A 21106-nucleotide genomic window follows, 5' to 3' on the forward strand; every position below is an offset into this window, starting at 1 on the left:
GACATTTGGATGATGATGTGGTGCAGAAGGAAGTTGACGAAAGAGGTTAATGATTCTTCTTCTCTCCATCGTTACTCACTCAGGATTGAACCCACAAACCCTTATTTTCTTCCAATTGAATCTGGAACTTTCTTCTCATCCATCGTTCTCATTTTCGTGATCCTGGATAGCTTAGATTGAGACCCACCTTTTCATTTCTATGAAATTCTTTGATTTCAATCCTTCTTCATTCTTTTGTTGCCAAATTTTGGAATTCCTAGTATTTCTGATTTGGGATCTTTAAATTTTTATTTGGGATCCTTGTATTCAATTTCACGTTTACCCAATTTGATTTCATTTTTGTTGTTGTTGTTGAAATACTAAAAAGCTTCTGCAATTATGGTTCCTACTAGTAGAAAGAAGGGTTTTTTGAATTCAATCCTTCTTCATTCTATTTTTGTTTGCATTGTTTGCTGCAATTTTACTTTACGGTTGTTTCTCTAGTAAACTGAATTTGTGTTGGTGTTATTGATCTGCAATTGAGTTTGTTTTTTTGGGGTTGTTATTGATAGAAATTAATGGTGATGATGATGTTGTTGTTGTTGATGAAGGATGATGGAAAGAGTAAAGAATTTTCCATTTACTGATGATGGTCGAGGTTTCTGAATTTTTCGAAAAATGATGAAGATAATGATGGTGTTGATGAATGTGATGTTGAGGATGATGAACAAGATTGAGGAAGAAGATGAAGAAAGATCAAAGGGTTAAGATTAAATAATTAATAGGATCTATGGTGGACCACACTTAAGGTTGGTCCACCATAACATTTTGGGGGGTTAAAGTTAACTGTCAGGATTTATTTGACTGACGGAGACAAACATGAGTTTCATTAGTTATGGGACCAAAATGAAAACTTGAAATTAATTAGGGGACCAAATGACCTATTAAGCCTTAAAATTATTTTGTAGTAATAGAAAATACAGGTGAATTAAAAAAATTGTTTTAGTTATTTAAAAACATTTTGTAATAATAGAAAATACAATTGGATTAAAAATATTTGAAAATGAGTTAAAAAAGTCAAATTAGTGTGTCATCGTTTTTGCACATTCAGATTGTCGAAGGTCTAAAATTAAAGAATTTTCAAATGATATTGGGGAATCTAAAAAAAATTATAGAGGGTAAACCAAAACTTGGTGAAATGAGATAGGTAAACATTATTTAACCCTAATATCTATTTCCTATACAAGATTAATTTTATTTCTTAATACCTGTTAAATGGCCAAAACGTCTTATAATTTAGCAACGGATGAACTAATGGACAAGACAAGCTAAGTTCTTCATCGGATCTATCCATGAAAATCTATAATATATTTGTAGTCCTGGACCTAATCAAATTTTCCTGAAAACATCATGAAAATATTTATTCAACAAAGCGTCTAACTCGATCGGTCTCTTTCAACCATATTATCAAATATAGAGAACATGATTATCACTTTGTCGTTGTTTTGGAGCTTCATCTGGGTGAACTGAACACGCCCATATGAGTAGATTGATGGACGATGATACTTAAGACTATCAATCTATCTTGTGTCTTTGTGGTTGAGACAGCCATTAATTTGGTTCAGCTGATCCATCAAGCCAGACAATTTAACGTAATGTGGACCTTAAACATATTGAGTTTTCCCCTCATACAATACACTGCAACTAGCTTGGTATTCATATCTACTAGTTGAGTGTTAATGGTTACGTGGAGTAGGTTGCAAATGAATCAAACACACCAATTTTAAAAGGTTTCATGTGTTGTGACCACGGTAGCTATTGTTGCAATATGGACCACAAAAAAAAAATATGTATTTGACTGGTTTATATTACATAATTTGAAACGTGCAAAATCCCCAATGCACATGTTCTTGCACATTTTCGGCACGTTTCTGATTATATTATATGAACCAATGAATTACAGTATCAAATTATATAATATGAAATATGCCAAAAATATGGACGACGTCAGTTGCCTACGTGGTTTGGCTGGTGATTGACATGTGGTTAACAACTATTAGAAGGTGGACCACGTGAGAAATGGTTCCTCTCTAACTATCGTTACCGATAAGGTTTTTGTCTGTGTCTATAAACAATATGTCGTTCTTCTTTACTTTTAATTGCAACTCATCTGATTTTATTTTCTTTTTTTAGACGGTTATAACGTCATTGTCAAAATAGAGAGCGCTAGAGATAAGGTCAAAAAAAAGAAGATAAAATTTCACTTTTAGATAATAATTTGGTCATTTATTTTTTTTTTTTATTTCAATTTTGAATTTTTGGTCCATTTCACATGAATTTTTAAGTCTCAAATCTAATATTCTTACGAAAAAATAAATGATGACCATACATTTAAAGTTTGAAATATAAATGAGCCTAAAAACCAAATTAAAAAAAAAACTCATCAATCTCAAAAAATAAAACCATGAAATAAACTCATCAATCTTAATAAGATTGAAATAAGAAAATAAAACATAAATTTGAAACTTAAAAAATTCACATATAAATGAACCAAAAAGACCAAATTAAAAAAAAAAATACTCATCAATCTTATTTTAATGGGTTTGAAAAACGGGTTCACATAAAACGGAACAAAACCACATTCACGAACCAAAATTCCTCTGTAAACCTCAATCCGCAAACCCTAAATAGAGCTACCTTTTGCGATTTCAGAACTTCGATTTTGATTGATTCTTGTAACCATGTCCAAAACATTGCTTACCCGACTTCTTGGCAAACCTAAACCAAAAGTCAGTGCTCAAGAGACTATAGCCAAATTAAACGAGGTAACACCGATTTCTGAATTCTGTGTAATTTATTTATGGGTCTTGTTAAAGATTGCCCCGCTCTTTAGCCATGTTCAATTTCCGATGCATTAAATACACATGTTTTTATAAAAAATTACTATTTAAGACAAAGGGGCATCCCCGTGAGCTTAACTCAGTTGGTAGGGATATTGCATATTATATGTAGGAGCCGGGGTTCGAACCCCGGACACTCCACTTCTCCACAATTAAATTGTGTGAGCTCTAGCCAAAGGGGCACTCGTTAACATTTCTCTTATTTATTAAATTTGACTTACGCATTGTTTTGTAACGTTGTGTACTATTTTATTTGTATAACTTTTTAAGCATTGTTTGTTTGATCGTGTAATGATGAATGCGTGTAAAAGTTTTAGGATTAAAATTTGGTACAAAACCATAGGTACTGTACAATTTTACACAGATGTAAAAACACCGTAGGAAGAGTATCCAGAGTAATGCACCTAAGTTTTACAAGTTTTATTGGTTGTTTCTAATAGTAGTTTACTTGTTTTGGGGAATCATTCTTATTTTGAATGTTTTGTTTCTTGGATGATGTAGACGCTTGAAATGCTAGAGAAAAAGGAGACAGTGCTACTTAAAAAGGCTGGAGCGGAAGTTGAAAAAGCCAAAGAATTCACGAGGTCGAAGAATAAAAGGGGTATGTGACAATATTCATGTTATAGAGAATACTATTGTGGCATATAATACATTTACATATATTGCTAAATTATGATAATGATATTATTTTCATGCAGCGGCAATACAGTGCTTGAAGAGGAAGAGGCTATATGATCAGCAAGTAGAGCAGCTTGGAAACTTCCAATTGCGTATTCATGATCAGGTGTGTGAACATAACTTTGTAGTTAGAAGTTAACCGCTAATAACTATTATTTTCAAAACCGAAATAGCTATTAAACTGTTAGGCTATTATTGGATATCTAATGGAGAGTGGAATGAAGTAGAATAAGATAGACTTAAGTAGAATGGAATGAAATAAGGTACCATTTTCCATACCATTGTCTGTTCATTTTAATGAAAGAGTGGAGAAAAAACTTGTTTTACTCCAGTCTCCCCTATTTGATGGGCAAGGAAAAGTGGGATTTTGGATGAAATGGGATTGAATTCATTCTGTGTAACGCTTTTTCATTCCATCTCATCTTTATTTTAAACAATCCAAAGTATTTAACCTATTTGATTCCACTACTTTCCATCATTTTCCATCAATCCAAACATAGCCTTAAGGCTGCGAATTTCAATCTGATTTGCAGCGGGTGGTGAATGTTAGAACTTATAAGTGTCTTTATTGCTTTATTAATATTGACAATTTATGGTTAATGTCATGATTTAATCTTCTTATTTTCATACAAATTGACCCGCATACTTGAGACACTCGCACCTGTTTTCTATCTGTGCCAAGTATTTAAGTAAAATACAGCATCAATCACAAAAGCCTTCTCTTACTAAGTAAGATCAACTACATGAATCAAACAATCCCGTATTGTCCTATCGTAAATCATTTCTATTGATAAATCACCAAATTTTTCTGAATGGTTTTCACTATAGCTTTCTTCGGTTTCTATCTGTCTATAATTGTTGGACTATCCTGCATTTGATTTTTGCACCCCTTTTGGTGCTTCTATGGCTCTTCTCCATACACAATAAAATTTCCAATCACTTAAGATGAGACTTTACTATTTTCTCTATTATGGATGCTTCTCTAACTTTATCTTTAATGCTCTTATTCCTAAGCTTATATTGTCTTATGTTTGTACTCATTCATCGTAATGGTTTTGGCGCTGTAATGGTTAGCTTACATTGGCGCAAGCTCTTTATCTACCACTATGCATTCTCACACAACACTGTAGTTCATGTAGTTGTGAAGTAAAAAATTTCGTCAGGCTTGACAGGGATTTTCGTATCACAAATTACACCAGAAACATTCCTCTATTTATCTAGATATGCATGCTAGTATCGTTATTGATTGAGAAAATCATTAAGATTAAGTATTAAAATAGAAATGTTATAATTTTGCTGTTCGGTATGAGTTGGATATCACAAATGTGTGAGAAAGAGAAAAATGTCAGAAAAAGGTGAAAAATCCCCTTGCAACTAAATGTTCACTCAGATGTTATGAATTATATTTGCATGATTTTTTAACATGCATTAGTTTTATTTTGAATTTGAATCACTAGATGTAGAAGAAAGAAGTGAAACTTACCATCCATTAAATCATGATTGATCCGCACAGGTTGACAAACAACTATTTAGACAAATTAAAAGAGATGGATAGTTTTGGTTATTATTTGAGAACAACTATTGTTACATGATTCTAGAAAAACTACAAAAGACAGAGCAGTTCGATCATTTGAATCATGATTGATCCGCACAGTTTGACTGGTTCATGGGCTGTGATTAGTTCACCCATTATATTACCTGTTTTTTAGGATTGATTGGACCAGTTAGAGGACTGGTTACAAGTCTTCCCAGTCTGACTGGCGGATCGAGTTTAGTTTCTACTTATATTTTTTACTGCTAGTGGGGCAACATGATTAATTTTTTTGTAAGTATTATTTTTATCATATACTTGTAATATATGTTGCAGATGATAATGTTGGAAGGAGCCCAAGCGACTACAGAAACGGTTGATGCGTTGAGAACTGGAGCATTTGCTATGAAGCGCATGCAAACAGAATTGTACATAGCAATGTTTATGAATTTTCCTTTCTTTCATTGTTGATGTACACTTGTATGTTTTACCTCTTTCATGCTTGTTCTAAAACCTGAGAATACTGTATGAACAAATATCTTCATGTTTTTAGCTAATATTGTTTCATGCTCTTGCTCTTGATCGGTTGCTATATTTTTTTCAGCAATCTTGATGATGTTGACAATATCATGGATGAGATCACTGAACAGACAGAGAAGATGAGACAGGTTCAGGAAGCATTGTCAGCTCCAATTGGCCCAGCCGACTATGATGAGGTTGTCTTCTCAACTGTTAATGTTGTTTTTATTTATTTACTCTATGCTGAAGAGGATTTTTTTATTACAAGATTGATTCAAATTTTTTGTTATTTCAGATTGAATCGTTATTGAATATTGACATATGTATTATATGATACAATATACCCAGGCAACATACTGAATTTATTTTTTATTTCAGGATGAATTGGAAGCAGAACTTGAAGAGCTAGAGGGTGCTGAGTTGGAAGAACAGCTTCTTCAACCTACAATTACAACTCCAGCAGCCCCGGTGCATGTCCCAGCTGGGCAGCAACATACCCACCCTGTGTCTGTGAAACCAACAGCTGAGGAAGATGAATTAGCAAAGTTGCAGGCTGAGATGGCACTTTGAGCAGGTTCCATAACTCATCCACCACACCATTTATTCAATGATTGCCTTAGGGCCCGTTTGTTTGGGATTTTCTTGAAAGAAAATCTATTTTTTTAACTAAAAAATAATTTATTTATTTTTGTAGTGTTTGTTTCAGATTTAAAAAAAAAATCCATTTTGTTAAAAAATTTATTTTTAGCCTCAAAATGAAAAGCTATTTCTAGTAGCTTTTTCAAAATCTATTTTTTCTAAAAACAAGGAACTCAATTGTAAGAGTTTCAAATCTTAAAAAAATGATTTTTATGATAGTAAGCAAACAAAAATAGCTTCAGATTATTTTTAAAATCTCTAAAAAAATATCTAGATTCTTTTAGCCCAAAATCCATTAATTTTAAAGTTGAAACAAACACACCCTTAATCTATTTTGGTTGGATTAGTATTTCAATTAACGGAGCAGTTGAGTGGTTTGTATCTGCACCAATTTCATGCTTGATATCACTTTTCACAATTGATTTAATTTATACTATCTTAGTTTGAATTGAATTGCTTTAAGTTGCTTGTCAGAATAAAGTTCTGAATATCTTATTTTATGCATTTGGTAACAGATTTGCTTGTGTTTTATTAAAACCAGAATTTTGCAGGCATTGGTGTGCATGACATGTGTTACCTCTAAAGATTTGGAACCGGTGACTTGGAGAATTCTGCCTAACCTTACAATCACTTGATTTTTTTGGGGAATTATTGAACAGACATGATGTGATGTATATATAGATGATAATTTTGAAACAACCCTTTGAAATCTTATCGTGCTTTACACATTATACATGTACTGTTGCAGAGTATATTGATGCATTTGGTTATATTTTTTTTTCATCCAGAAACCTTGTCATCTACTCCCTCCGTCCCTAATTATAAGACCCTTTTGAAAAAAAAAATTGTCCCTTTTTATAAGACCCCTTTGTTATTTCCAACTACATTAATTATTTTTTTACATACATGCCCCTATTTATTATACATATTTTTCTTCAAAACTGGCAAATGCCGAAATTGCAAGGCCGGACGTCATGACCCGGGTTCGAACCCGGGATCTCACAGTTGTGTGTGAGTTTATTTTCAGTGGATTACCACTTCATCTAAGACCAAAAAAAAAAAAAATAACATATTGAAAACATAAACTAACGTTCTTTCTTAAGAAGATAAAATTGTAAAAACAATAGTGATTACAAACAACTTTAATACAAATATCCACTATCTTAATTCCCGTGATTTTGACAAAAGGGTCTTATATATAGCGACGGAGGGACTATAAACGTTATTCATCACATTAACGAATAACAACAAATGAATAATGGTCGGTTTTGATTATGAGTGACTGAGCAAATGAGATTTAGATAAAACAGGAGCTATCTGTTTTTTCTGCCTCTTCATACTGTCGAGAGTTTGCATCACAGATTTTTTTCTTTTTATTTTTTTGAAGGAAGTTTGCATCACAGATTTGGTAGCGTGTTTGTGTGTGCAAACGTATTGTGTGTTTGAGTTGAATTTGGATAAGGAAGTTTCTGCGTTATTGGCTGAATTTGGAGCTGCGATTAGGGGTATAAAGATGTTGGAGTTGAGATTTGCATAAAAATATTTGGTTTATTAATAAATTAAGTTAAATTACACTAACCATCCCAAGGTTTTCTTAAGAAGATACTTGGGTGACATTGGTGACATTAGTATAAATTAATTTTGATGAAAGAATGAATGGTTATGAGAGAGATAACAAATGTTACCAATGCCATCAAACTTCAATGTCACCAAAGTGCAACCCGTTTTGTTAAAGATAAATGATATTTGAACATCCATTTGGTGACAACTTTCTCTCTCATATTCATATTATTTTTATCTTTTTATGGCTATGGTTTTCGTGCAAATACCTATTATTTCTTTGTAAACGTATGGTTGTCAAATAAGTAATTATCAATCAAATTAGTTGTTCAAATAACACTCATCTTTCTTAGACTCTTCTTAAATGACACAATAATAACCTCCCTTATTTTTATTAATAAATTGACAAACACCTCCCTTCCACCCTTTAAACATTGTTAGCTCTCCCACTTGCACAGTCTGGGACTGGGTTCCCGTTTCTTCATTGTGTATCAAGTTTTGTGGTTATAAGCAACACGGATATTGTCCGTCATAAGCCGCATTAAGTTAAGGGAGAAAAGGTAACAAAAATGAATCAATACCATAGAAAACTATTTCAATTCCATTACGCTTGAAGATTAAACAGCGTTCATTCAATATTGTATCTTTGGATAAAAAAACTCATGAATGCTAGCAACACACATTTAAACATACATTTTCTTCAATTGGATAAAATTTATATGGATCCCACCAAATTATGTGGGTCTCATATATATTTAAATTAGGGTAACTAATATTATAGAGATGGATTTCAAGCATGTACTAGATGATATTAGTGGAAATTTAAACTCATGAATGCTAGTAATCGTAACTAATATTATAGAGACGGATTTCAAGCATGTAGTAGATGATATTGGTGGAAATTTAAACTCATGAATGCTAGTAATCTGAAGTTTGATATTCAAGACGTTGTCCAATGTGTGCAGTGCATATGCCTTGTCTTTGCAAGTGTCACGTCTTGTTTCTCTTTTGACTTTCCATATACCATCGCAATTAATTAAAGATCAATTTGTTTCTCTCAAGCTTACTCCCTTTCGTCTCAAAATAATTGTTTCTTTATCATTTTTTTCTTCGTCTCAAAATAATATGTTTATTATTTTCATGTCACTTTAAAATATTTGTTTCTCTTTTTTCCATGATTATACTCTTATTTATTGAATTTTATCCAACTTAACTACGCCACTAACTACAATTAATAAAGGTATTTTAGTAAATGATACTAATTTTGCTATTGAAATCAACACAATTAATCAAAACTAATTTTATCCTTATTTTCGAATTTCTCATTTTGGTTTTGAACTAATAATGGGCGTTTGGGTTTCTGTTTCTTGTATCAAAATTGGAGCTTGGTGGGGATTTTAAAATGAGTGTTTTAGGGAAGACTTCTTTGATGGCTTTGTATAGACTAGAGGAGTGACCGTCACCCCCCATTCACTCTTGCATCTTCATTCTGGTTTGGTGGGTTTCAGTTTAAGTTGTCTTATGAGAAAGAATGAACTAAGAATAAGTGCACTGTGATGTTGTAGTGTTAAATTGGAATTTTGTGTTACAATTCGAACCTAGAAGAAATATGGATTTTTATTTATTTTTTAATTTTTTGAGTTTTGATGATGAATGTGATGAATTTTATTGGTTTGAGAATCAAAGTAGTCAATAGTGGTCGATAGCGGTTGTGCGTAGTGTAGCGGTACATAATCAAATAGCATCTGCTACTGCTATAACGGCTTATCGGTTAGCGGATTTGGGACCATTGCTTGATTATAGCAGGAAATTTCCAAATTGACTCAATTTTTAAAATCATTGAGGACATTTTGGAGATTTCGTAAACCCTAACATTTTTCAACTCTTCCTCTCGTCCACCTGCACCGCGAAACACATTATTCTATCTTCCAACTGGAAAACACGACCTTGAGATCTTTTTTCTCTTTCTCTGTTCTGAACTCACACAATCTCTTCCTACGTTCGCTGTCGCCGATTCTTTTCCACTGTTCAGATCATTTTGTTCTCTTGTTTTATGATTTTTTTTATTCGGTCCTATTTCTTTTATTCTTTGGTGTTCTGATTTATGAATGTTTCATAAGATTTGAGTGTTATATTTAATTTTATATATTTTGTATTAAATATGTTTTTTATACTGTAGGTATTATTCATGTAATTTGTCCAAAAAACAGTCAAACATCACGGACCGCTACTTGTCATACCGCTATACTCTATCATGTTGTCCCACCTTCAGGATCAGCCGCTACACGCCGCTATCTGGGATTGACTACAATGTTAAGAATGAAGATGATGAAGAGGATGATGAATGTTAATGTACAAAGGTTAACAAAATGGATTTATTTGGCCGGAGATGAGTTAAGGGACCAAAATGTAACGAAAATTAATTATATAACCAACATAAAACCTCTTAAATAGTTAAGGGACTGAATATCTAATTTACTCTTCATTACAAGAAATGATACATTGATACTTGAGCTTACGAATACAAGAGAGAAGAAGCAAGCATCCTCTAGAAAAGAGAAACAAAGAAACAAGCACCCGAGAGAAGCTTTCTCCGGTTTTTTGCCAAGTCATTCACCTCTTCTTTCTATTTCTCTACATTTTTTTTCCATTGTTGAGACCCATAACCAATCCAACCCACCCGGACAAACCGACCTACACATCCAAAACCCGCCAAAACCGAGCCAATCAACGGTCGAATTTGGGTCTCAATTTGGTGACTTCGGTTTCATCTACTGTGCCATTTTTGGGCCGTAAACCGGCCGGTGCTCAACCCTAATATCAGAGTACCAACTATGCTACTCGCAACGTTTTCACGTTTATTAATCATTGTATTTGGAACATTTTATTGAATGAATTGTCTTGATTTTGTTTTGCGTAAAAAAAAAAATCTAGCAAGGTGACATCAAAGGCAAAATTAATTTTCAATATCTATAATCTACATGTGCATCCTCCGTTCAATAATTTCCGAAGATAAAAGTGACAGAGAGAGGCAGAATTCTCCAAGTCACTGGTTCCAATTCTTATGTATGCCCCGTATCATTCTCATCATCAATGCCTGCAAAATTCTGACCTAACCAAAGCGAGAAGCAATATATCATTAACAAGAACTGCTTAAAACAGGACAGGCATATTTTTCTGCCAAGCAGCTTCAAGCAATTCATTTCAAAATATTATCATACCGCAGAATTCAACTGTGCAAACGTTGAAATGAAACAAGAATCCACAAATCATTCAACTGCTATACATTAATTGCCATACCAATCAGACAAACATATTAATGCATAGATAAGAATAGATCAATAGTGTCGTAGCCGAGAAAAGGGACCTGCTCAAAGTGCCATCTCAGCTTGCAAAGCTGCCAATTCTTCCTCAGGAGTGGGCTTTGTATGCACCGGACGAGTAGGCCGCCTAGCTGGGACATGCACCGAGGCTTCTGGAGTTGTAATTGCAGGCTGAAGAAGCTGTTCTTCCAACTCAGCACCCTCTAGCTCTTCAAGTTCTGCTTCCAGTTCATCCTGAATGGCAAACAAATTCAGAATGCTGACCGAATATTTCACAAAATACGTATAAATAGACGCTTAATGACAAATCTATCAAAAGATAAATTTCCATAGCAGAGTGAAAATACAAATTATTATTAGAGATAACCTCGTCAAAATCAGCAGCTGCACCAATTGGAGCTGACAATAATTCCTGAATCTGTTTCATGTTCTCAGTCTGTTCATTAATCTCATCCATGGTTGCGTCAACATCATTAATATTCCTGAAAAAATATAATATTGCAACTCAACAAAGTCACAAATCACTAACCTAAAGATAAGAAAGAGCGTTAAACAAAAAAAGGTTACATACAAGAAGAATATTTTCCACATCAAAAGAATATTATAAATTTTTTCAGGTTTTAAAACAAGTAGATATATACCAACAACAACCAAGCCTTAACACACCAAGTATATACCAACATGCAATACATACATATATATATATATATATATATATATATATATATATATCAAGAACAAGATCACAATTTTTTTAAACATAAGTAGTGCTACATACGTTTCTTGTTGCATAGTCTTCATAGCAGCCGCTCCAGTTCTCAATGCGGCTACTGTTTCTGTGGTTGCCTTGGCACCTTCCAGCATTATCATCTGTAACACATATCACCAGCATAAGATATCAAAGACACTTAAAAACTGAATCATGTTGCACTCATAGTTATCGGAACAAGACTGAACTGGTTTCTCAGATCGAGAAAACTTAAGAACTGATCCTCCAATCGGTCAACTCAACCCTAAAAAAACAGTGCAAAAAATGGAAGTACTGTCATGCAGGAGGGTTTTATTAGTATCTATTATTTAGCCAAATGGAAGTAATTTTCTAGAACTTTCTATTATTATTTTATTTTGGCCCACGGGTTTGTTATTTCTTTCACTATATAAGCAAAACTTATGTAGCCTAAGAGGCACACTTTTTGATTCAATAAAATTATTCGAGATTTTCTCTTGGTGGATTCCGGAAACCCTTATTTTGATAGGTTTGTCGCTTGCAGCCCTATTTTCACAAGTTTGTCGCTTGCAAACTTGTTCTTTTCTATCTAGGTTTAGCGCTTGCTAGCCCTACGCTTTCGTATTGCGTCAGTTGGTATCAGAGCAGGTTTCTCCTGTTCTTTTCCTAACAGATCAGCCATGGGAGATCAACTGATGACGAGGGCAGAGTTTGCCGACATCACCGCGACTCTTACCACGGACATCAAAGCTCTGTTAGATCAGATGTCGGCGTGGACTGGTAAGGTTTACAACAACAACGCCAACAACAGAAACAATCCGAACAGAGGAGGAGAACCAATTCCGGTTATTAGGGTTTGTAATAACATCCCTATTATTGTTACGTACCGAAAATTAAAATATGCCGATGAATCTGATTTGGAATATTATGAGCGTAGATATTACAACAAGTTGACGGATGATTACTACGAGATTGAAATCTCCGATTCGGTATATCGTTGTCCGTTTTGTTACAACAAAGATTACTCCTTGTCCGACCTTTTGAGACATGCTTCCAGAATAGCTGATAACTCACGTAAGACGGTTAAAGATATTGCTAGACATTCTATTTTGATAACATATATTCTAAGAATTCTTACGACGTTGAAAGAGGAGATCGACGTTGCTCGGACGACCGAAGCGTTTCCGACGTCTGTGAAACCGGTCGAAGAACATTCAGTCACCGAACCTGTTGTTAGTATTGTGGAGACTGATGAGCACATGGTTTCACAGACGTCGGAAACGCTTCGGTCGTACGAGCAACGTCGATCTCCTCTTTCAACGTCGTAAGAATTCTTAGAATATATGTTATCAAAACAGAATGTCTAGCAATATCTTTAACCTTCTTACGTGAGTTATCAGCTATTCTGGAAGCATGTCTCAAAAGGTCGGACTAGGAGTAATCTTTGTTGTAACAAAACGGACAACGATATACCGAATCGGAGATTTCAATCTCGTAGTAATCATCCGTCAACTTGTTGTAATATCTACACTCATAATATTCCAAATCAGATTCATTGACATATTTTGATTTTCGGTACGTAACAATAATAGGGATGTTATTACAAACCCTAATAACCGGAATTGGTTCTCCTCTGTTCGGATTGTTTCTGTTGTTGTTGTAAACCTTACATGTCCACGCCGACATCTGATCTAACAGAGCTTTGATGTCCGTGGTAAGAGTCGCGGTGATGCCGGCAAACTCTGCCCTCGTCATCAGTTGATCTCCCATGGCTGATCCGTTAGGAAAAGTAGGAGAAACCTGCTTTGATACCAACTGACGCAATACGGAAGCGTAGGGCTAGCAAGCGCTAAACCTAGATAGAAAAGAACAAGTTTGCAAGCGACAAACTTGTGAAAATAGGGTTGCAAGCGACAAACCTATCAAAATAAGGGTTTCCGGAATCCACCAGAATTGAGAGAAAATCTCAAATAATTTTATTGAATCAAAAAGTGTGCCTCTTAGGCTACATAAGTTCTGCTTATATAGTGAAAGAAATAACAAACCCGTGGGCCAAAATAAAATAAAACGAAATAATAATAGAAAGTTCTAGAAAATTACTAAGATTTGGCTAAATAATAAATACTACTAAATTACTAATAAAACCCTCCTGCACCATACTGGTAGTCAACCAGTCAACCCGCATGAACAAGTCACAGTTCATTGCTCAAATGATTGAACTGGTCCTTTAAATAATATAATAATAATGATTTTTTTATTACCAATTTATTTAGAATCAATATGAGAAAAACAACAATTTGTAATGCAACAAGATTTTGCTACTAATCTCCTGTCTTCCCCTTCTGCTCTCATTATATATGATACTAGTATGTATGTTAGAAATAATATCAGTATATCACTTGAATTTCATACCAGTAATGTAATAAATCATTGAATTATGGTAGATATTTTTATATTTTTCTTTATTTATTTATACATGTTTCACACACAGATCCGTAAGTATGATATTTGTTTACTTTCATATGATTACATAGCATTACTAGGTGCAGCACCAACGCAAAAGCTCAGGGGAAAAATATCCACTTAAGGGAAATGTCCATGTTTTTGCATGAAAATCGCATGAAAGCCATCAGGAGAAAATTGTCAAATGCCTAAGTTTTGCAAGAAAAGTAGAAAACTATAAAAATGCCTTTGGGCAGGTTTTTTGTAGAAAATTGACAGGTGGTTGGGCTTCTGATCAGGTTTAATAGAGTGTATGTGAGTCTATATCTACGTTAATATACAAAATGGTGGTTGAACTAAGCAGACTTGAACCTTTCTTTTTAGCGATTTAATGGTCAGTCCAGTTTTGAATCTTTTTAGCGATTTAATGGTTGGTCCACTTTTGAAAATAATGAATGTAACTGCTGGATATGAAATTGTAGTTACTGAATAAGAAGCGGCACTGTCACCTGATCATGAATACGCAGCTGGAAGTTTCCAAGCTGCTCTACTTGCTGTTCATATAGCCTTTTCCTTTTCAAACATTGTATCGCCGCTGCAATAGATAGAAATTCAAAAAGAAAACTTTACTAGAGATTAATATATTTGACTCGTGAACCTGCTCCACTAATAATGAATTTCTAAAGAGGGGTGCGTCTGTGTGTTGAGATATTTTTAGCATAAAATGTCCAGGTAAAACTTATCTATAGAAATTTGGTAAAATGTACAATAGAATGATCAGGTAAAGCTTGTATATGCTCATTGCTCACCCAGTCACTCCCACTTTCACTCTAGTCTTTCCTTTTCTATCAGCTCACATTTTATAAAGTGATGTCGTAGTAGGCACCCTAAACCTACCGAACTACCTGATCTGCCGTCCTTAACTGCTTCTATAGGTCATCTCCAAAGATTGCCAAACCAATCACCTATGAAGAAACTTTACCCTCTTTTCTACAGTTGGTGCTACCCAAGTTTCTCTTCAATGAAGGCTGGATTGATTTTGAGCAAAGTACACATTTATATTCTCCAAATTAACACAAGTGCAAGTCATAAGGAGGGATACACTATGGGCTCTGTTTGGATTAACTTATTTGAGTTTATCTACCGGCATAATTTTTGTGCTAGTGTTTGGGAGAACTTATAAAAACAGCTTATGATGCGCTTAATAAGCTTTTTTCAGCTTATTTTCATAAGTTCTCCGAAATAATATATGGAAACAAACATAAAAAATAATAATTTAATTTCATCTTTTGCTATAGAAACAGGGTCTATGCGTCCCACTCCCACTTATATTCTTTAAAAAAAGGTTTTGGTACGTACCCCTTTTATTCTTGGCTCTTGTGAATTCTTTAGCCCTTTCAACTTCAGCTGCAGCCTTTTTAAGAAGCACGCTCTCCTTTTTCTCTAGCATTCCAAGTGTCTACATAATTCAAGCAACAAAATACTTCAAGTTATAAAAAATTCCCTCAAACTGTAAACCACCGAAAGAAAGAAACTAAATACAAATTATTATTATTATAGAACAAAAAGTAGTATCCTTATAACTATAGGCTTAATTGAGATATGGAACAATTGATATTCAACATCCACAATAACGTTGCTTATCAATTAAGAAAAACAAAACTATATTCCGAATAACAATATAAACGTAATCGAGTGCTAGCAGTTTAAAGAGTGAACAGTTATGTTAATGAATTATGCAGAATTCAGTAAGAAAAATTGAGTTCCATTAGGAGTTTTATTTATTTACCTCATTTAATTTTTCTAAAGTTGATAGAGTATTGGCTTGTTGATCCTGTTTAGTTTTACCAAAAAGCTTTGAAAACATGGATGATTTCATCTTGTGAGAATTATGAAATTGAATTGAAACCCGGTCTTCCTGCAACAGAATCCAATATGAGAATTATGAAATTTTAATAAAAAGGAATGATGATGATGAGAAGAAGATGAAGGAAGGAACCTGTTGAAAATTAGGGTTTGGAATAAGAGGAAAGAAACGGAGAAGATGATAATAGAGAAGAAAAGAAAACGAATTGAGATGAAAACGCGTGCGAATGCGATGGGTACTTCAACAAGAGAAGAAAAACGAAAGCGAAGGATACTTGCTTACTCCCTTCTACTAAGCGCGACCCACACGGATTAGTTAGTTTCGTTCAATTATATTTTAGTATTTATATTCTGGGTCCCATTGTATGGAGGTCAAACCACTTATCTTTTTTGTAACAAAAAAACAAAACCACTTTATCATTTTGCTATTTACTCTCAACAAATTAAAACTAACTAACTATTCATATAAATCTTGATTGTACATACAACCAAGGGTAGCCCTCAGCATGGCTCAGGGGCTGCAATCCAGGACACCGTAATTTTTAAGGCATCAATATTTTATATTTTATTTAAGTGTATGTGTGCATCTATATATCTTAAATGAGAATTTTATAGAGCGAATCATCAACTTTGTCTTTGAATTTTCACGGGTCGACCAAATTCGTCCCTTAATTATGCGAAATATCAATTTAATCCCTGAATTTGTTAAATGTCAATCAAGTTAGTCCTTCTGTTTAAATGGAGCGTTAACGAGACTAACGTGGCCGTTAACCTCTCACATGTCCATGCAGGCAGGAACTAATTTGGCCGATAATAACAAACATTTCGAAGGACTAAATTGATTGATTTGCAGAAAATATTTTGACTTTCTTCCCAAACAGCTATTTTCTTCCCTAACGGCTCTTTCTTCCCCAATTGTATAACATTGGAACCCTAATTACACAATCTGCAATTTACACTCTAAAATCACCAAAATATCTTCCAATTATAAATGGTCCAGTTCTTCCCCAATTCAAAAAACTTCAAACCCTAATTTTTTTCGTATTGAATTTGAAAGCCAAAATCCTCAAAATTTCTTGAAGCAAAACTATTGAAATTGAATCTGAAATGATGGGGGGTGGGAATATGGGAAAAAACAGTCATGAAAGTCGAGCTTCAAGTTTAATGGTGTTGTGAGAGTGCTTGAATGTTGGTGTTCTAGAATTTGGGTTGTTAGAAAATCCAATACTTCAAAAAACCGAGGAATGCCATTATATGTTTGGCCTATGGTAAAGTTCTAATGAAAAGAGGTTGAAGGTGATTGAGGAATGTAACATTTATGTAATAATATTACCATCAAATTAGTCCTTGAATTATTTCTCTATCTATCAAATAGATTCCTACGTTATATTAAAAAATCATCAAATAAGTCCCTAATTGTTTAATCATATATTAAATTGATCCTTAAAACTGTTTTATTAACCTATAAATTCCTTCATTACAAACTTATGAAGTAGCAATAAATGTCACAAAAAGGGGGGGTGGGGGGTGGGGGGGGGTTTGAATTGTGACCCTTTTTAAATTATTCCTGAAAGTTTATATTAAATTTTATACTCAAGTCAGTCAAGTAAGTAATAATTTTAGGACCAGAATGATCTGGAGCAAGATAAGAGAATGATATAAAGCTGGAATATAAAGATTTAGTTAAGGACCAGAATGTTCTGGAGAGTAAGAGTAATAAAACAATATATTGAGCTGAATTTAAACTTTAGTTAAATATTATATAGTTGTTTTATCTTGGACCAGAATGTTCTGGAAGCAGTGTAATTAATTAATTATATGGACCAGAGAACTCTGGATTAATATGATTGAGATTTAAACAGGACCAGATTGTTCTGGAAGAAATTAGTAAAGTAATACTTTAATTATAAGGACCAGAGCACTCTGGATTGATATAGTAGAGGTTTAAATAGGACCAGAATGTTTTGGAGATAAGTAAATAAAGAGTGTGTGATTGTGTGTGAATATTGTGTCACCCAATCCGGCTACTTCCAGTCTCCACACTTCGTGTGAGATTATCCACTATAGATTTCAGTTGATAGAAACTTCTAACCAACACTATAAGGTCTTGATCACACCAGATCAGTCCAGAACACCTATTCTCAAACTATTAAGCCCAATAGACTTGAGAACTAGATTACACTCTTGTATGATGATGAGTTTTGGTCGTGATGTCTCAAAACAAAAGAGACTTTTACAAAGGCAAACTCAAAAAGATATTCTCAAATAAAAGAGATAAAGATGGTAAATATAGTGAAAGATTATGGAGTTTGCTTTGCTTGTTGTAGAAAGATTGTTGAAGAGATTGATAGCTTGTTTGCTTTGTGAAAGATAAATGTTTTTGTATTTCAAACTCTTGGTTTTTGCCTTGGATGTCTTCCTCTATTTATAGAAGCCAAAGACTTGTTCCCCAATCAATAAACCAGCTGTCCTTTCCTTTAATTTGAATTTGAAGTTTGCGCTCCAAACTTTGCTTGTTGGAAAGGTATGAAAAAATACACTTGCAAAATGTTCTTGAGCCTGTCCAGAACGTTCTTGAAAATCCAGCAAGTACATGAGATGAGCTTTCACGCGTTTTGCAAGCTGTTTTTGCTACAGCTCATGTGAAGTGACCTTTGTGATGTCATTGCATGATATCATGTACATGTCATTGGAGATAAGAGATATTTCTTTTAATGGGTCTTTCTCCTTAATGGATCAAATTCCTTAAAAGCCCATAAATACCCAAATAAAGTCATATGATCTTATTCCTTTATTTGGTGAGACAAAATGTTCCATATTAATTTCTTGCCTTTAATGATGCATAAACCATTGCATAAAAAGTTCACTCTTGTCTTCATACGTGAGTGTTATTTTGTTTGTACTTGTCATGTGCCAAGATCATTCTTGAGATCATTCTCATAAACATTTCTCATAAAAATCATTAGTAGATAACAATATATAATTAAATAAATATGTTTGTAATCCTTAAAATAATAAAAAGGATTTTGCTTCAACAACTTAAATGTTCATCAATTTTAGAAACCAACCAGAAAAAAAAAAAAATTTAAGTCTTAATCCAAAACCCTAAAACTCTAATAAAAACAACTGTCTCAAAAACACAACAAACACAAACAAAGAACAAGACAAGCATTAACGATCACAAAAACAAAATGATAAAAACTTAAAACGAAAAAACAGACAAAAAAATGGTAAATACGAACACAGAAACTTGATAAATTAGAGGAAAGGTGTTACCTTTAACCACAGCCGAACACAACAACTTCAAAAACGTGAGAATCGTCGAAGATGATGATGGTTTTGGAGTGGTGAGAATGGAGAAAGTTTTAGCGGGAAGGAGAAGAGTCAAGAACGTTTTTTATGTTTCTGAGAGAAATGTGAGGAAGGAAGTATCGGTAATGCAGGGGCAAAATGGGAAAAGCAGAAAAAAAATTAAATTGAAAAGTGATAATTGGACTTTTTCCAAATAAATCAAATTAGTCCTTGAACACGTGGCTTCCTTCTTGCCACGTGTACAAGACAACACAGCATGCAGGACGACAGATCAGCATGGCTAACAGAGCACTTGGACGGAGGGACCTTTTTGATGGACGTCTGACAAATTCAAGGACTAAGTTGATATTTCACATAATTGAGGGACGAATTTGGCCGACCCGTAAAAATTCAAGGACGGATTTGATGGTTCACTCAAATTTTATATTATTTAAATTACGTAAAATATTTGCTAACAAAGTTATAGAGCCATTACAAAGTCAAAATTAGTAAATCGATGTCATTAAATAAAATATTGAATAATGGTGTGGTTGTTCAACAAGATAATGATATGTTATTTGCACCACTTAGCATGGAAAAATTTCGGAAAGCGTTGTTTCAAATGCACTCAGACAAGGCACAAGGCCAGATGGTTTGAATCCGGATTTTTATAAGCGTTTTTGGCATCTTTGTGGAGCAGAGATTTTTCATACTGGAGTCTTGTGGCTGAATACAGATGAGTTCTCCAAAAAACTAGTGGAAATAAATAGTCTTAATTCCAAAGAAGGATAATCGAGAAACTATGAGGGATTTACGCCCTATTTCACTATGCAACATCCTTTACAAAATCATATCAAGGTGTTAGCTGATAGACTCGAGAGGTTATTACCAAAATGCATTTCACAAGAACAATCAGCTTTTGTGGAAAATAGATCTATTCTTGATAATTTTTGGTAGCATCTGAAATTTTACATCACATGAAACGCAAATCCAAATGTAAGAAGGGGGAAGTAGCACTGAAGATAGATATTAACAAAGCATATGATTGAGTAAACTGGAGTTTTGTCCAATGTATGATGAGGAAGATGGATTTTGACGAGAAATGGGTGAAAATGGGAAGGGTATTGGTTTACGATATCCTGAAAGAGACATACGACAAGGGAAACCGTCGTCCCCATACTTTGTTTATTATTTGTGCGGAAGGCCTCTCAGTCTTGCTCAAAAAGTTAGAAGCCCGAGGGGAAATCCATGGTATCAAAGTGTGTCGAGGAGCCCCACTCCTGACGCACTTATTATTTGTAGATGACTGTTTTTTGTTTTGTAGGGCAAACGAAAAAGAGGCACAAGCTCTTTCAGAAGCACTTAAAAAATATGAAGAGGCCTCTAGACAGCCAATAAATTTACAAAAGTCAAAAATAATAAAAATATTGATTTTAAAAAATAAAAAATAATACATTTGGACTACACGTAATTATGCGATTTCGAATGACGTTCATCATACATCAACGAGCATTGGGAGGACGACACTAGATGCATGGCAGCAATGTGGATGTGGTTGAAGTGCAATGTGGATGTTCCATGACCGTTACAACTTTTGCATGTTGTGTTAGAGACTCGGCAATTTATACGGGCTCAAACAAAATGACAGCCC

General features: G+C 33.9%; 2 protein-coding genes across 5 annotated transcripts; one reads left to right on the plus strand and one right to left on the minus strand.

Moving 5' to 3' along the window:
- The first annotated feature begins 2560 nt into the window (after positions 1 to 2560).
- LOC11409610 (vacuolar protein sorting-associated protein 32 homolog 1) lies at positions 2561 to 7018 on the plus strand. Of its 2 annotated transcripts, none has more exons than XM_039829567.1 (7): positions 2561 to 2804; positions 3381 to 3480; positions 3578 to 3663; positions 5425 to 5516; positions 5693 to 5804; positions 5986 to 6181; positions 6798 to 7018. In XM_039829567.1, the coding sequence occupies exons 1-6, from the start codon at positions 2721 to 2723 to the stop codon at positions 6175 to 6177; spliced, it is 666 nt and encodes a 221-aa protein (XP_039685501.1). In that variant the 5' UTR covers positions 2561 to 2720; the 3' UTR covers positions 6178 to 6181; positions 6798 to 7018. The 2 variants fall into 2 exon arrangements, with proteins under 2 accessions (XP_039685501.1, XP_039685500.1); XM_039829566.1 differs by having other exon boundaries at positions 2562 to 2804; positions 6788 to 7016.
- Positions 7019 to 10269: 3251 nt separating this feature from the next.
- Positions 10270 to 16485, minus strand: LOC11413678 (vacuolar protein sorting-associated protein 32 homolog 2). 3 transcript variants are annotated; one of them, XM_024773743.2, is made up of 8 exons: positions 16298 to 16485; positions 16088 to 16216; positions 15658 to 15757; positions 14808 to 14893; positions 11908 to 11999; positions 11497 to 11611; positions 11174 to 11363; positions 10270 to 10913 (listed from the first exon to the last, which is right to left on the minus strand). In XM_024773743.2, exons 2-7 carry the CDS (start codon positions 16175 to 16177, stop codon positions 11178 to 11180), a joined length of 669 nt encoding a protein of 222 aa, XP_024629511.1. In that variant the 5' UTR covers positions 16178 to 16216; positions 16298 to 16485; the 3' UTR covers positions 10270 to 10913; positions 11174 to 11177. The 3 variants fall into 3 exon arrangements, with proteins under 3 accessions (XP_024629511.1, XP_003630667.2, XP_024629510.1); XM_003630619.4 differs by having other exon boundaries at positions 10270 to 10918; XM_024773742.2 differs by lacking the exon at positions 10270 to 10913 and having other exon boundaries at positions 10941 to 11363.
- Positions 16486 to 21106: the final 4621 nt, after the last annotated feature.

The sequence above is a fragment of the Medicago truncatula genome, chromosome 8, assembly GCF_003473485.1.
Source record: "Medicago truncatula cultivar Jemalong A17 chromosome 8, MtrunA17r5.0-ANR, whole genome shotgun sequence".
NCBI classification, from domain to species: domain Eukaryota; kingdom Viridiplantae; phylum Streptophyta; class Magnoliopsida; order Fabales; family Fabaceae; genus Medicago; species Medicago truncatula.